The sequence below is a fragment of the Taudactylus pleione genome, unplaced genomic scaffold, assembly GCF_031769625.1.
Source record: "Taudactylus pleione unplaced genomic scaffold, aTauple2 ptg000201l, whole genome shotgun sequence".
Taxonomy (NCBI): domain Eukaryota; kingdom Metazoa; phylum Chordata; class Amphibia; order Anura; family Myobatrachidae; genus Taudactylus; species Taudactylus pleione.
In genome coordinates this window covers 14,800,517-14,817,823 of record NW_028284603.1, presented here as the reverse complement: position 1 = coordinate 14,817,823, position 17,307 = coordinate 14,800,517, and the positions used below count along the sequence as shown (strand labels likewise).

General features: G+C 42.9%; 1 protein-coding gene across 1 annotated transcript in view; it reads left to right on the top strand.

Annotated features, from left to right (window-relative positions):
• Positions 1-17,307, top strand: part of PRKCE (protein kinase C epsilon) — a 432,697-nt gene that overhangs the window by 375,167 nt on the left and 40,223 nt on the right. Inside the window, exon 13 of the mRNA XM_088477268.1 lies at positions 4,161-4,349. Coding sequence (XP_088333394.1) covers positions 4,161-4,349 — 189 coding nt within the window. The remainder of the gene's footprint in view (positions 1-4,160; positions 4,350-17,307) is intronic.

The window sequence follows — 17,307 nt, the reverse complement described above, 5'->3', positions numbered from 1 at the left end:
ATTTACCAGATTTGCATTCCAACCAAGCTTAAGATGGTAGTTAGTAGCTGATTGGTTGGTACTTTATATATCTCTTAGTACAGATGTGTCCACACACATCTTACTTTTTTGCACGCTAAACAGCCCTTCTAGTTGCGCCATGCCATGGCGTGACTTGGTAGCGCCGAGCATTTTTTTGTTCAACTTTTTACCTTCAAATAGCTTAATTAGTCCAATAATTACCTGTCATTTTTGGGGGGTAAAAAAAAATTGTCTTCAAATTACCCCAAAATCAACTTTTTTCGTTAGTTTAGGCACCCCAAATTTAATTACAATATTTTTTTAATTGAAAAATAATAGTTTTTTTATTAAAAAAAATATTTTTCAAAGTACCCCCAAATCACCCTTTTTACTTATATTTATTTTTGCATTTATCATTTACTTCGTTTGAGATTTAAAGAAAAATGTTCTTGCATTTTTAATAAAAAAACACAAATCAGCCATTTGACACCATTTCAAAACCTACAGAACCTTCCTAATGCCCACAAACAACCTTCTATATGGTACTGCTAACTAAATTATTCATTTTGGGTGGTCCAGGGTGGTCTCCCCACTTTTTCATTCACTTCTATCAAATCTCATTTGGCAGTCAATTCACACCCTCCGATGCAAGTAGTGCGAATAGGCATTTTTCATTGGATTGGAGAATTCTCAGGAGCGCGATTCGATGTGAAGTCTGCGAGTTTCAGGAAATAAACTCGCTACTCACAATTCGCACCTAATTGGATTGACCCCTATATGCGGCTGTAGGACCATCCTGTCCAAGCTGAATGTTTTTATTTCAGAAGTGGGCACTATTCCAGAGCATTGGAGCAAGACCGGGAGAGCAGCAAAAGAACCTAGCACTGCCCTGGACATATATGTACATATTGGTCTCCTTATGCACTGGATAGTGTATTATTACACAGTAATAATAACCCTGTTAATGGTCTATAGCAGTGCACACCTAACAGTGCATGTTTTCCAGATCTTCTATTTGGTACACATGTATGTATTACTGGCTGACACTTGTTTAAAAGATTCACAGGTACTGAGAAGAACATGCAGCACTAGTAAAATTCTATTATATTACTATTTCTATTGTGGTCATGGTGTGGTCTGGGGAGTGGGGTTTCCAGGCAACCAGAAACCCCCCATGTGTTTGCCAATGGGTAGGCTCAGTTTTCGTCTAGGGGTGGCAGAGTCTTAAGCTGGGTACACACCATATGATGGTGCGACCCAATGTAATGATACATCGCACGCGCCGTACACACTGCACGATCCGGTGTATGACAACGCAATGTCATTAAATGCTGCATGTAACCACACCACGTCATTCATTGCCTAGTCCCATCTGCTGTGCAGAACAGCAGATGGGACAATGCGATGAACAACCGTTGTGAACGACGGATTTGGGTGTATACACTGTACGATGTCTATGATATATCATTCTGATCCGCGTTGGAATGATATATCGTACGTATATCGTATAGTGTGTAAACTAAACTTTTTTTTTTTTTTATCACTGACTAATGGTTAGATGACATTGGTTGGACACATCCCACAAATATTTGCAGACTAGGCAAGCGCCAGACTATGCGTATGCACTTCGACAGAGGATGCAACCAGATCTCTCTGTCTGTGAAAAGGTCGATTGTGTGGATGGCAACTGGGTGCTTATCTTGCATGCATGGAAAAGGTCCATCTCCTGGGAATATTATGGGAGTTTTGTGGGCGTGCAGCCAGATCTCCGTACTGGTTTGAGGTATGCACACGGAGAAGGCACGCCTGTTTCTGATGCATCTTTCGCATCCAGCCTGGGGCTGATATAAGTGGCGATACTAATGATTACTGGATGTCATGACTGTCCACACTTGCAAGAGTTTTGTCATGGACCTCTGACGAAGTCCATAACGAAACGCGTTAGCGTGTGGCCTGGTGACTCTTTGCTGATTACCTCAAACTGGTTCATCACATCTTGGACAGCGTGGTCCGGGCAAACTGTGGCTGACAGCGCGAGTAGTGTGCCCGTAGGATCCTTGTGGTAACTAAACAGAGTTACAGCCCACACTGTTATTAACTCGGTACAAGCATATCTTACCTTTTCACGTCAAGTTTACAGTATGTGTTGTGTGAATAAAAAACTGTGTTTAATGCACTATGGAGCACCCCTTTTTGTTTTATTTTACTAATTTATATATATATATATTTATACAAATATTTATACACACACATATATATATTATATATGTGTGTGTACTTATATATATATCGTACTTCCCTACACTCCCGAAAGTCACAGGAAGCTCCAGATTTTTCGGGTAGCTCCCCGCACCCCCGGAAGTCTATGCAGATCTCCTGCATCCTGCCCACTTCCTAGTGAAACGGGCAGGATGGGGAGATTTAGGAGCATATTCAATTAGCGGCGAAAAGTCGGACATTTTTCGCATGCCGGACTTTTCGCCATCATTGCTGGATTTACCTGCAGAAAAGTTTTGCCTGCGTCCCCGCTTTTTGCCCTATTCAATTCCAAAGGACGCAAAAACGGGACCCGGCGAAACGCAAACAGGCGAAAAGTGCTGTCAGATTTGGGGAAATCAGTCTGAGTCTGACACCCCCCAAATGATGCACTGACATTGGGGATCACTATAGATAACCCCGAATAGGCCTGCTGAAGGTACAGTATTTGGGGTACTTAAATGCTCTCATTAGCTGCTAATTAGCGTCTTTGCACAAGTGTTGAAGAATAGCATTTAACAGGTTTTTTTTTCTAAAAATAACTAGTCCCAGCAAATTTGGAGTACATGAAAATAATGGGTGCATGCATGGTTAAAAATTGCAAAAGTGAGGTTATAAAAAATGTACCTTCGGCAAGCACCTGCAATCAAAAAAACACCTCCCCCATACTTGCAGACCCTCCATACGCTTATTTCGCTAGTTTTTGAGTTTGTACCCCAACTTTGTACTTTTTAGCCCCCTTTTTCAAAGTAATTTTTTGGAGTGTCCCCAAATTTTTTTTTAGGCTTTTTTTGATGTAGTTATGTTTTGGGGGGCTGTCCCAAGGGTGCTGAGCGGTTTCCCGACGTTTGCACCCCAAAACCGCAATTCTGCACTTTTTTGCATTGCGTTTTCGCATATGCAAAAACTCTTTGGGGACGATTCAATTCAACGCGATGTAAATAGCGCCGGGGGATAGCTCCCGGAGCTATTCAATTCATTGCGATGTTAGGTCGGGGAAGGCTCGTTCTCGCGCCTTAAACAGGGTGTTTAGGCGCGATAACGGGCATTCCCCGACCTAACTTCCCGGCGCGAGGCTGTTTTCCAGGCGCGAAGGGCAGAAAACAGCCTTGCTCCGGGACTTTTGTCGGATTTCTTCTCTCATCCCCGGAGGGTTGAGAGAAGAAATCATTAGTCGGACTTGGCAGCGCGGTGTATTGAATAGGTCCGGGAGCTCACTCCCGGCGCTATTTACATCGCGTTGAATAGAATCGTGCCCTTTGGATTTTAATACGGAGAAAACTGTCAGACTGGCGAAAAGTCGCAATCGGCAATACTTTTTCGCGGATCTTGGCTTTTTGCACCTAATGGAATACGGCCCTTATATATGGGGAATTTGCAGGTCCGTAGAGAGGGGGCGGGACTGAATGACACAAATCGCGGGGCCTAATTACGTTGAACTGGCCAGCAGCAGCAGCTCTGAGAGAGAGAGAATAGAACTGATGTATGTATTTGGGATGGCAAATTGTGGGCTCCATTATTATATTATTTATCATTGAATTAATCTTTCATCCATCATTTACCCTGTGGTTAGCTGCTGATTCCCTTTGTATGCACCAATATGTACTAAGCATTTAAAACTGTAATTTAGCTAGTTACACACTGTGCAATCCTGTGCACTTATGTGTCCGATGGCAGAGCTGGATTATGACCCTATGGGACTCTAAGCAACATACTGATTTGAGTCCCCCTCCATTTGTTAATAAAATAAAAACAAAATGAGTGTAATCCGGGCCCCTCAGTGCCTACTGGGCCTTAGGCCCAGATGGACCTGCCTATTGTGGCCAGCATTAGAATTCCATTCCTATAGTCATATACAGTATGTTCTAGTGAGCTTAATTTATGTTTTATTTCTCTTATTACAGATTTTACAAGAGTTAGAATACGGGCCCTCTGTGGATTGGTGGGCACTAGGTGTCCTGATGTACGAGATGATGGCTGGTCAGCCTCCATTTGAAGCTGACAATGAAGACGATCTCTTTGAATCCATCCTTCACGATGACGTCTTATACCCAGTGTGGTTGAGTAAAGAAGCTGTCAGCATTTTGAAATCAGTGAGTCGTCTTTGCATTTGTTTTTTTTTGTTGTTTTTTTTCTTCCCAAAAACTAAAATTGACTAATACAGAGCAGCTACCCGCAGGGAGTTCAAGTACAGTTTGTGGTGCCATTGCTAGGATAATGGGGCCTGGGATAAATTACACTTCTTGTGGGAAAGGAACATAATGTTTGTGTTCTGTGCTGTTTTATATTGTATAAACCCGAGCAATGGAGAATTGTATTATAGGGGAAAATCCAACAAAGCAGATCTCTCTTATCTTTCTGACCATTTCCAGTTTGCTGTGCCTGCCAATCTCCCGGACACAATGAAAGACAATGATTCATATTCAGTGCAGTCATATATTACTAGTCACTATCAAATATATCCATACATTGAGTATTGTATAATCTATGTTTAAATGAAACTTCTAGACTTAGTTTCTATGAATGCATAATACTTCTGTGGGGACAGTAGTAAGAAAACTGCTCCACAGGGCAATTGCTCACTGAATACTATTCAAATATTAATATTCAGGCGCTTATAAATACACTAAAAATATATATATCTCCTTATTACAATATGCAAATTATTGCAGCTCCTACCATGTAATTCTGATATACTCCCATAGATGATCTACAATAGATGATCTACAATTAACGTTCTCTAAAACAGCAAGGAGCGCAGACGATTATTCAATTCAACATTTAATATCCATGATATATACATTAAAAATTGACATTAAAACTATATTTGTACAGAACACAAATTTTTAAGAAAAAATTACAAAAAACATAAAAAATAAGTCCACCTTTGTATAGATAGTTTATATGCAGCTGATTTAATTATTGCAATAATTTTGCCTTTTGTCTCCAATATAGTTGCCAGGTATTTTTTACTTCTCTCCAATCTCCCTTCTTTAGTGCACAGGTCATATTGTTAGCCCACCCGGTTAAGCGATGTAAGTATAGGTTTTTCAATTCCAAGAGTAATATATCTCTTTCAATGGATTCTTACCGCTCCCGGTACTCAGGCTTAGGTCTTTTGTAGCGAGCAACCGATAGCACACGGTGCCGTCACCTCATAGAAGGGGGGAAATGCACAGGTTTGAAGAGACCTCCGGCTGGTTTGGCAGTATGCTGAGCGCTCGGAGTCCTCCGGCTGGTAGACAACGCGGCAGGTACAAAGTCCTTACGGAGCAGCTGCAAGCAGGTGGAGAAATCCCTATTCCTTTACGCAGTTCTCTGCTGTTTTAGGGTAGCGGTTTCAGTTTACCTTCTGAAGAAACCACTACCCTTAATCAATACTACCATCCATGGAAGTATTGATTTGATGCCTTTCTTCACCATCTTCATCAATAGTCATCCTTTGGTGAAGAGAAAAACAAGGGGGAGATGTGTCAAACCTTCTAAAGCAGCGTTAGGCAATAAGCAGCCCTCCAGCTGTTGTTGACCTACAACTCCCAGCATGCCTTGCAACAGTTTTAGCATGGCCAAATAGCAAAATTGTGGCAGGGCATGCAGGGATGTGTAGTTCTACTACAGCTGGGGGGCCGCTTATTGCCCACCCCTATTCTAAAGCGTAAAGAAGTTGTCCATAACAATCAATCTATATATTTCTTGGGGTTGAGTACGGGATGCCAGTGCTCGGGATCCCGGAGGCCAAAATCCCGACGGCTGGCATCCCGACAGGGTTAGGATACCGACACTTGTCGGTCAGTATCCTAACCCTCCCTACCCTAACCCTCCCTCCCCGGTGCCTAAACCTAACCTCCCCCCTAGTGCATAAACCTAACCTCCCACACCCTAAACCTATCCCTCCCCCATTAGTGCCTAACTCTACTCCTAGTGCCTAAACCCTAACCCTCCCCCTAACCCAAGTACTTACCATCGGGATGTCAGCGCCGGGATTCTTGGGTAGGATGTATCACATGCAAAGTTAAATGAGCTTTTGGCCAGGGTTTCTATGATCATCGCCCATTTCTCGGTTTCAAGGGTCTAGTTTGTGTCCTGTTCCCACTTGAGCATGTGTGGGTTTTTCTTTTATGAGACATTTTAACACACTGTGATAGATAGATAGATAGATAGATAGATAGATAGATAGATAGATAGATAGATAGATAGATAGATAGATAGATAGATAATGGATTCGACATTTAAGATATTCTTAGTGCCTGCTCCACACACAGAAATATAGTGAAAATAATCACACCTGCAACAGTAAAAAAGGTATTTGCCAACCCTACAAAAGCATAAATAAAACATAGACCTGCACTGGTGTAGTAATAATTACACTTACATGTACATAAAGAATATTTATTAAAACACATATATCAATAAACAAATATAAAAAATTCCCACCTGTCTCACCACATTATCCGTATGCTGTTTTGTGGCTAGAAGCGGTGTATGTTGGCGGCTATGAGGTTCAATTGCCACATCACAGTTTCTCTGGCAGTACAATTTGCAGAGAGAGGAGGCAAAAGGGATGCCAAAGTTTGGATCTTGTAATGGCGGAGGTGGGTGATGTAACTCAGGCTGCATGTGTGCATGTTCCATGTCTTATGTCCAAGTTTAAAAATAAGCTTTGTTTTGTTAAACATTTTTAAGGTATTTAAAAGGATTAAAGGGATGGGGAGCTTTTAAGATTTTAGTTATAGCGGTGTTCTCCCAGATTTTATATATAACACACATATATGTGCTGGACATAACAGTGATTTATCAATGTTGGTTTGTTCTTTGGATCTGGTGTGCATAATGTATCCAGGCTTTGCTCGCTGTGGGTTTCCTCCAAGCACCTTCTACCACTGTCCAAAATGCACTGGTAGGTTATTTCTTGCTAAATTCGGTCAAGCATCAGAGCCATTCTCAGCGTTACAGAGCTTTGGAGTGCCAGTCTCCTGGGCCCCTTGCTCTGGTTTCTGCCCTGTCAGGTGCTGATGTTGGCTCCGGTAATATGTGTAAGTCACAGAGGATGTCAGTCAGGCATTGACAGAAATATGCCACTACTCAAAAGCAAGTTGTGAGCCTGCTATGATCGATCAAGACAACATAATTCACTATTCTCTAAAAAAAGAATGAGAGCTAATTGCGATGACAGCCATTTCTGAAGGAATCGGTATGAAATACCGGCTGACGCATGGCCGGCAGTTCAGTTCCCGGCAGCGTCAGTCCGACAGATGCAGAGATCCCGGCAGCTGCAGCCCGACAGCGCTGGAAATCCCGATCGTCCCTAGGTAAGTACAAACTAACCTAACCCTCCTTAGGGGTGCCTAACCCTAACCTCCCCCCCTGTGCCTAACCCTAATCCCCCCTCCAAGTGCCTAAACCTAACCCCCCCTTTCCCGCTGCCTAAACCTAAGTCCCCCGGGGGGGGTGCCTAACCCTAACCCCCCTTCCCCTAGCATAACCCTAACCCTCCCGGGGGGGTGCCTAACCATAAGTCCCCCCCGGATGCCCTAAACCTAACCCTCCCCCCCCCCCCCACCCATGGCTGTCCGCTCGCGGCGCCCGACATTGGAAAAATGACAGACGTCTAGATTTAGACGCCTGTCATTTAACCCTCGCCGGGATAAAGCAATCGGGAAGCCGGCTGTCGGGCTTACGTCAGCCGGTTTCCCAATTGAATACCTCTCTGAATACAGGTGGCCGATTTGCATGAGAGTCTCATACCACCCTGTAATGTTCCTTTAAGGTAATTTAAAAGTCACTCAATGGATAAAAATTGATTCTAGACTATTTGTAGTGTTCTAGGGCATCAAAATGATTTACTTGCGACAGATACAATAACACAATTGTTCTGTAGTTTAGAGCTGTGAAAGTAGGAACCATACCCAAAAGCATCTGGCAAGGGTTGCACTGTGGATGCCAGCTGGGTTTTCTGAATTAATATTTAAGGTTGTGTAATTCTCCGACTCCAGTTTCCAAATATTAACAACAGAATACCAGTAGCTAAAAATAATAACAATCAAATACACAAGCAAACGTGATCCTGCTTAAACAAGAAAGGTGTGTAGAGAATAACAAAATAATGATGCATGGACCACGTAAACAGTAGGATTTCTTCTGAAACCTGATTCAAAGCCTATGTAGGACACCTGGGGTTTGATATGGAGCCAAAATATAATGTAATCCTGCCCAGGGCACAGGAAAGTTATCTGTCCTTAAAGGGAAAAGTAACCATTTTATAAGAAAGTGTTAATATAAAAATAAAGTATGTGATATAAGTAAATTATTACTTATTTGGTAGCTTACATCATTCTCTTTCTCAGTGGAGCTTAAAAATTTAATTTTCCACATACACCAGGGGCAACTTAGTCAGAAGATATTTGACCTACAAGTGTGTTTTTGGACAGAGGGAGGAAGCATCTAGAGTAAATTCTCTCAATAGGAGTGTCACGGGGGGTTTCCATTCCCCTCCCTCCGGGGTACGCTCCCCCTTGTATAATTGGGAGGTCCGGGGGGAGCCGATGATGTGATTCGCGCTGAATCGCTTCAGCGTGGCCCCGGCTGTATAATGTACTCTTAGCATTGTGTAACAGGGGAGGGGCCGCAATCGCACAGTCACGCCCCCGCCCTCAAAATCGCGTCAATCCCCCTGTTGTGCCGACCTGGAGGCAGCCAGATTGTCGGCAAGTCTGGAGTGAGATATAGCAAATAACTGTGAACCTGGATAAACCGTGTTGCAATGCAAGGGGTGCAAATACTTAAAAGCATTTGCATGTAGCCCACAAATACTGCACAGCTTTATTTTTACACAGCAATATAGATGTCAGTCTGGACACACCCCTCCCAAATCTAATTCTCTCTGCACATTATATATCTGCCCCACCTGCAGTGCAGCATGGCTTTACCAAACAAGATGCGCAGTTACTTGCTATATCTTACTCTATTCCCTAAGCTGAATCAGGCCCAGTGATCCTAGATGCCTTACCTGCACCCACAATACAAACTTTCTAGTATCTAATGTACGATGCATAACCCATTATTACACTTTATTGTGTGCATTCGGGCCACAATAAATCTGTATAGAGCACACTGGGCCACTAAAAACAATTCTCCTGTGCACAGGTCACCAGGGAATGGGCTGTACTGTGCACCGTCACCAGGGAATGGCCTATATTGTACACCGTGACCAGGGAATGGCCTATATTGTGCAGTGTTATCAGGGAATGCCCATTATTGTGCAATGTTATTAGGGAATGGCCTATATTGTGCACTGTTATCAGGGAATGGGCTTTTATGTGTACTTTTATTAGGGAATAGGCTTTATTGTGCAATGTTATCAGGGAATGGGCTTTATTGTGCACTGTTATCAGGGATTGGGCTTTATTGCGCACTGTTATCAAGGAATGGACTTTATTGTGCACTGTTATCAGGGAATGGACTTTATTGTGCACTGTTATCAGGGAATGGACTTTATTGTGCACTGTTATCAGGGAATGGGCTTTATTGTGCACTGTTATCAGGGAATGGGCTTTATTGTGCACTGTTATCAGGGAATTGGCTTTATTGTGCACTGTTATCAGGGAATGGACTTTATTGTGCACTGTTATCAGGGAATGGGCTTTATTGTGCACTGTTATCAGGGAATGGGCTTTATTGTGCACCGTTATCAGGGAATGGACTTTATTGTGCACTGTTATCAGGGAATGGGATTTATTGTGCACTGTTATCAGGGAATGGGCTTTATTGTGCACTGTTATCAGGGAATGGACTTTATTGTGCACTGTTATCAGGGAATGGACTTTATTGTGCACTGTTATCAGGGAATGGGCTTTATTGTGCACTGTTATCAGGGAATGGGCTTTATTGTGCACTGTTATCAGGGAATGGGCTTTATTGTGCACTGTTATCAGGGAATGGACTTTATTGTGCACTGTTATCAGGGAATGGACTTTATTGTGCACTGTTATCAGGGATTGGGCTTTATTGCGCACTGTTATCAGGGAATGGACTTTATTGCGCACTGTTATCAGGGAATGGACTTTATTGTGCACTGTTATCAGGGAATGGACTTTATTGTGCACTGTTATCAGGGAATGGGCTTTATTGTGCACTGTTATCAGGGAATGGGCTTTATTGTGCACTGTTATCAGGGAATGGACTTTATTGTGCACTGTTATCAGGGAATGAGCTTTATTGTGCACTGTTATCAGGGAATGGACTTTATTGTGCACTGTTATCAGGGAATGGACTTTATTGTGCACTGTTATCAGGGAATGGACTTTATTGTGCACTGTTATCAGGGAATGGACTTTATTGTGCACTGTTATCAGGGATTGGGCTTTATTGTGCACTGTTATCAGGGAATGGACTTTATTGTGCACTGTTATCAGGGAATGGGCTTTATTGTGCACTGTTATCAGGGAATGGACTTTATTGTGCACTGTTATCAGGGAATGGACTTTATTGTGCACTGTTATCAGGGAATGGACTTTTTTGTGCACTGTTATCAGGGATTGGGCTTTATTGTGCACTGTTATCAGGGAATGGACTTTATTGTGCACTGTTATCAGGGCTTTATTGTGCACTGTTATCAGGGAATGGACTTTATTGTGCACTGTTATCAGGGAATGGACTTTATTGTGCACTGTTATCAGGGAATGGACTTTATTGTGCACTGTTATCAGGGAATGGGCTTTATTGTGCACTGTTATCAGGGAATGGGCTTTATTGTGCACTGTTATCAGGGAATAGGCTTTATTGTGCACTGTTATCTGGGAATGGGGTTTATTGTGCACTGTTATCAGGGAATGGACTTTATTGTGCACTGTTATCAGGGAATGGGCTTTATTGTGCACTGTTATCAGGGAATGTGCTTTATTGTGCACTGTTATCAGGGAATGGGCTTTATTGTGCACTGTTATCAGGGAATGGACTTTATTGTGCACCGTTATCAGGGAATGGACTTTATTGTGCACCGTTATCAGGGAATGGACTTTATTGTGCACCGTTATCAGGGATTGGGCTTTATTGTGCACCGTTATCAGGGAATGGGCTTTATTGTGCACCGTTATCAGGGAATGGGCTTTATTGTGCACCGTTATCAGGGAATGGACTTTATTGTGCACCGTTATCAGGGAATGGGCTTTATTGTGCACCGTTATCAGGGAATGGGCTTTATTGTGCACCGTTATCAGGGAATGGACTTTATTGTGCACTGTTATCAGGGAATGGGCTTTATTGTGCACTGTTATCAGGGAATGGGCTTTATTGTGCACTGAGTAAAGTGCAATGAGCCACCAGGGCTTATGCTCTTTATTGTATGCTGTGCAACAGAGTTTAGGCTCTGAATTATATACTGTGCTAACAGGAATTGGGCTCGGTATTTATGTTGGGCCACCAGGGAATGCTCTACCGCTGTGGAATGGACCTTCTATTGAATAACAATCACCAAGCAATGGTCCTTGCATTATACTGTATATTAGTCATCAGGCATTGTATGGTGCATTATACCAGCCACCTTAGAAGGGGTATTTAAAAAAAAAAAAAAAAAATTATTAATTATAACTTATAAACTGTTTGTTATCATTAAAATGACCATTTGCCATTATTGTCAGATAAATGGGTGCACAATTAAGGTTCAAACAATTAAACAAATACTGCACACACCTGTCCTATAGAATAATGGAGTTGTTTTAATTATTGAGAGTGGGGAACTATATGTACATATATATATATACAGTCAGGTCCATAAATATTGGGACATTGACAGAATTTTCAGATTTTGGCCTCTATTCACCACCACAATGGTTTTGAAATGAAACAAACACGATGTGCTTTAACTGCAGACTTTCAGATTTAATTTGAGGGTAATTACATCCAAATCGGGTGAACGGTGTAGGAATTACAACAGTTTCAATATGTGCCTCCCACTTTTTAAGGGACCAAAAGTAATGGGACTATCAACTCAAAAGCTATTTCATGGACAGGTGTGAGCTATTTCCTCGTTATTTCATTATCAATTAAGCAGGTAAAAGGTCTGGAGTTGATTCTAGGTGTGACATTTGCATTTGGAATCAGTTGCTATCAACTCTCAATATGAAATCCAAAGAGCTGTCACTATCAGTGAAGCAAGCCATCATTAGGCTGAAAAATCAAAACAAACCCATCAGAGAGATAGAAAAAACATTAGATGTGGCCAAATCAACTGTTTGGAACATTCTTAAAAAGAAAGAACGCACCGGAGAGCTCAGCAACACCAAACAAAAGACCCGGAAGACCACGGAAAACAACTGTGGTGGATGACAAAAGAATTATTTCCCTGGTGAAGAAAAACCCCTTCACAACAGTTGGCCAAATCAAGAACACTCTCCAGGAGGTAGGTGTATATGTGTCAAAATCAACAATCAAGGGAAGACTTCACAAGAGTGAATATAGAGGGTTCACCACAAGATGCAAACCATTGGTGAGCCACAAAAACAGGAAAACCAGATTAGAGTTTGCCAAACATGTTAAAAAGCCATTACAGTTCTGTAACAAGATCCTATGGACAGATGAGACAAAGATCAACTTGTACCAGAGTGATGGGAAGAGAAGAGAAGGAAAGGAACTGCTCATGATCTTCATCAGTGAAGCATGGTGGCGGTAGTGTCATGGCGTGGGCATGTATGGCTGCCAATGGAACTGGTTCCCTTGTATTTATTGATGATATGACTGCTGACAAAAGCAGCAGAATTAATTCTGAAGTGTTTCGGGCTATATTATATGCTCATATTCAGTCAAATACTTCAGAACTCATTGGACGGCGCTTCACAGTGCAGATGGACAATGACCCGAAGCATACTGCATAAGCAACCAAGGAGTTTTTTAATGCTAAAAAGTGGAATGTTATGCAATGTCCAAGTCAATCCCCTGACCTGAATCCGATTGAGCATGCATTTCACTTGATGAAGACAAAACTGAAGGGAAAATGCCCCAAGAACAAGCAGGAACTGAAGACATTTGCAGTAGAGGCTTGGCAGAGCATCACCAGGTATGAAACCCAGCGTTTGGTGATGTCTATGCGTTCCAGACTTCAGGCTGTAATTGCCTGCAAAGGATTTGCAACAAAGTATTAAAAAGTGAAGTTAGATTTAGGATTGTTTAGTTTGTCCCATTACTTTTGGCCCCTTAAAAAGTGGGAGCCACATATAGAAACCATTGTAATTTCTACACCGTTCACCTGATTTGGATGTAATTACCCTCAAATTAAATCTGAAAGTCTGCAGTTAAATCACATCTTGCTTGTTTCATTTCAAAGCCATTGGGGTGTTGAATAGAGGCCAAAATATGAAAATTCTGTCAATGTCCCAATATTTATGGACCTGACTGTATATGTGTGTGGTATCGGTATGTAATGGCGGCTGTCGGGATGCCTCCTGTCAGAATACCGACAGCGGCATCCCGATATATATGAGACCCATAGAAGAAATGTTTTTTTGTAGGGAAAACCAGGAGAAACTAAAGGGGAGGGGATATCTAGTAGCAAGGGATTCCTTTATTTTGAAGAACCACTAGAATTTGTCACTCACGCAGAACGCCATCTACCATTCACTGCACATGTCCAAAACTGAAACCGAGCATGCGCACTTGCCATTTTTTTTTAAAGGAATATGGAAAAATTAACTATGCAGTTGTTTTCCCATGATCTAATTCGAAAACTAAAATGATCACAATTCAGGGGGTTTATCACATTCCCATTTTTTCGCGTGGCCGGCAGTTGAAATCCCAACAGCCGAAGCCCGGCAGAGGTGAAGATCCTGATCGCTAATAAGGTAAGTATAACTAACCCTATTTTCTCCCCTAACCCTCCCTTAGGGGTGCCTAACCCTAACCTCCCCCCAAGTGCCTAACCCTAACCCCCCTCTAAGTGCCTAAACCTACCCCCCCTTCCCCACAGCCTAACCCTAACCTCCCTCCGGGGGTGCCTAACCCTCCCTTCCCCTAGCCTAATCCTAACCTTCCCAGGGGGGTGCCTAACCCTACGTCCCCCCCAAGAGCCCCTAACCTAACCCTCCCCCTCGGGGCTGTCTGTGCCCGGCTTACCTTCGTTCGGTATGCCGGGCATCAAGCTCCCGTCGTAGGTATAATGACAGGCATCGTGATTTCGACGCCTGTCATTAGTACCTTGCCGGGATTAGACAGGCGGGAAGACTGCGGTCGGCAATTAGACCGTCGGCTTCCTGACTACATACCGAAAATACATGATACATAAGACGATTAAAAAAGCAAAACGATGGCGATAAATGCACGATGTCTGACGGAAAGAAACTGGATCTTTTCTACATTTTTGATACATCAGCCCCTGTATCACCAAATATTGACACAAAACTTGCCTTTTAACAATTTACAAACTGCTATCTTGGTCATGTCAATTCCAGATGCACAAATAGTCATTAGAGTAAATTTGATGTCCACATATCCTCATTTAGTAATGAGATGTAGACATATGAATACACCTCAAGATTAAAATATAGTATTAATTAAACTCAAAATATATTTGTGTAAACCGAAAGTGAACTACAGCTATTTTATTAATTTTTTTTCCATTTACACCTAAAACATATTGGCCTGATTCAGACCTGTTCGCTAGCGCTATGCGCTCGCCAGCGGCCCGATGCTTTGCAAACGCTTCGTTCTGCACGTGGACGAACTACTCTGTGTGATCGCAGGCCTGACGCTCGCTCAGCAAAGACAGCCCAGTGAAATGAGTGACAGGAGAGGCCGTTTGTGGGTGGCAACAGGGGCAGGAAACTAATAACGGGGGTGTGGAGGTGCGAACTCAGGCGTGCCTGGGTGTTTCTACGCCGTTTTTAAGGCGTGCATAATTAACAGGCAGCGTCATAGTAGACGTCACATGCCTGATTTTTACTCTGAAGTCCTTGCAGTGCTTGCGGCAGGGTAAGGCAACCACAAGCGCTGCTCGATGTACCAATGTTTTAATACACTTCCTGGAGATGACACACACTAGTGGGCGTCTCTACATACTCTAGTGGGTGTCTGCATACACAGAACGATCGCTCGCACTGCTAAAGTCGGTGTGCTTATGCATTAGCGAGCGCTCGCCTCCCACGGCGTCACTTTGAAAAATTTGCATACTCTGGATGCGAGCTATCGGGTCTGAATTAGGCCCCTCGTTCACATATACTGTAACTCCCAGTGTAAAAATTTCTACTTTTTTAAAGTTAACCATAATTTTGTGTCCTGATACACTAGTCAGTAATAATTGCTCTAAGCATTATAATGTATAAATATGAAAGAGACAGGTTTTACTTATTAGACTCCTCGTAAATGCAGCCGGAGTTCAATTATCTAAAATGTTGTAGCATGGATAGATCATAACACAAAGCTGAGAAATGTTTGTTGAACTCTCCCCTTTTATTACACACAATGAACTAGCAGTAATGCTTAAGGTGTGTACACACGGTACGATATCGCTGAACGATAAATCGATCATATCGGTCAGTTTGTTTGCAATGAACGACCAACAATGCGCTCTCCCGCATGGATGATAACGATATCTTTGGTAGTCCGTACATTATACTTGCCTACCCTCCCGATTTGGTTGGGAGCCTCCCGAAATTCAGGTGACCCTCCCGGGAAGGCAGGCAATCCTCCCACAAGCTGCCGACCGCTCCTGAACCCCCCAGCGATTACATGAGAATCCCCGGGAGCGGTGGGGCCTGTGACGCGATTCATGCCGAATCACATCATTTTTGGTCCCGCCCCCTGCTTCACAATGCCAGGATTATTGGGTCGTGGGGGCGGGGCCAAAATGATGCAATTGCATGGCCACGCCCACGCTCCGCCCACAACAGCCGGTCGCGATCTGGCTGCCCCCCAGAAGGGGCAGCCAAAATGTCGGCATCTCTGCTGTACATACAGGCTAACCTAGACAATATCGTCAAGAATTGCCTGTTCAGAGATCCTGACTTCACTGAAAGATATCTGTACACCCAATATCGTTTGTCATGCACTACAGAAAGTTCAAGGGAAATCGTTCAGTGATATCGTTCATTGAACAGATCGTACCATGTGTAAGCACCTTTAGAATTGTAGTTCAGCCTCCCCTCCTATGATATGGTTTGTCTGGTCTGAATATTGGGAGAACCAGTGCAGTAATAGCAGTTTTGTTGCAGCGTTGAACCTGAGTCGTTTAACTCTTCACATACTGACCATAGTGATGAGGATACCGATTTAATGTGTTTATTTTGTGTCAATGCCTGATGTCAACCTGTTATTTGATTCCGGTTGTATGCTGTGCACCCCTGATCCCTGATTTAGTAACCTCCCCTATTTGATCCATCCCCTTTGTTCCCCCATTATATTATATTCTGTACCCCCATTTTTCTTGCTCCAGGGCATAAAACTCAATAAAAAAACAATGGTTAAAAAACCGTTATAGTTCAGCAATAGCTATGTAATCATTATTTATGTTCCGGTCTGATAAAGCTCCGCTACGTTAGTTGAGATTTAGGCCTCTATCTGTTAACTTACAGGGCTTCGTTGTTTGGGGGGAGCAGAGCTATTTTGCTATTACATACAGCATATCTGCTGAACAAGTCACATAACCTCTGTAAGCTATTCTACCTAATTACCTCCCCTCTATACAGTTCGCTCATAACTACATTTGTTCTCTTTCTACATGTATACAGCCCACTGACATTGCTGTGACTGATCCTGCGGCCCACCAAGAATCTCTGGCATCTGGTCTGGCATCTGGCTGGAGCAATATGTAGCACTTATAATCATGTATCAATCTAAATCTGGGTACACTCTAGACCAGGGGTGGGTAATAAGCAGCATTGCCAAATAGGAAAACTGTGGCAGGGCATTGTGGGATGTGTAGATTTACAACATCTGGGGGGCCACTTATTGCCCACCCCTACCATAGATGATATGTTGGCCGATCCGGTGGATTTGAGCGACCTATCGGGTACATCGCCTAGTGTTACTATGTCGCTGGCGATGCGAGCTCCTGAACGTCGTCAGCAA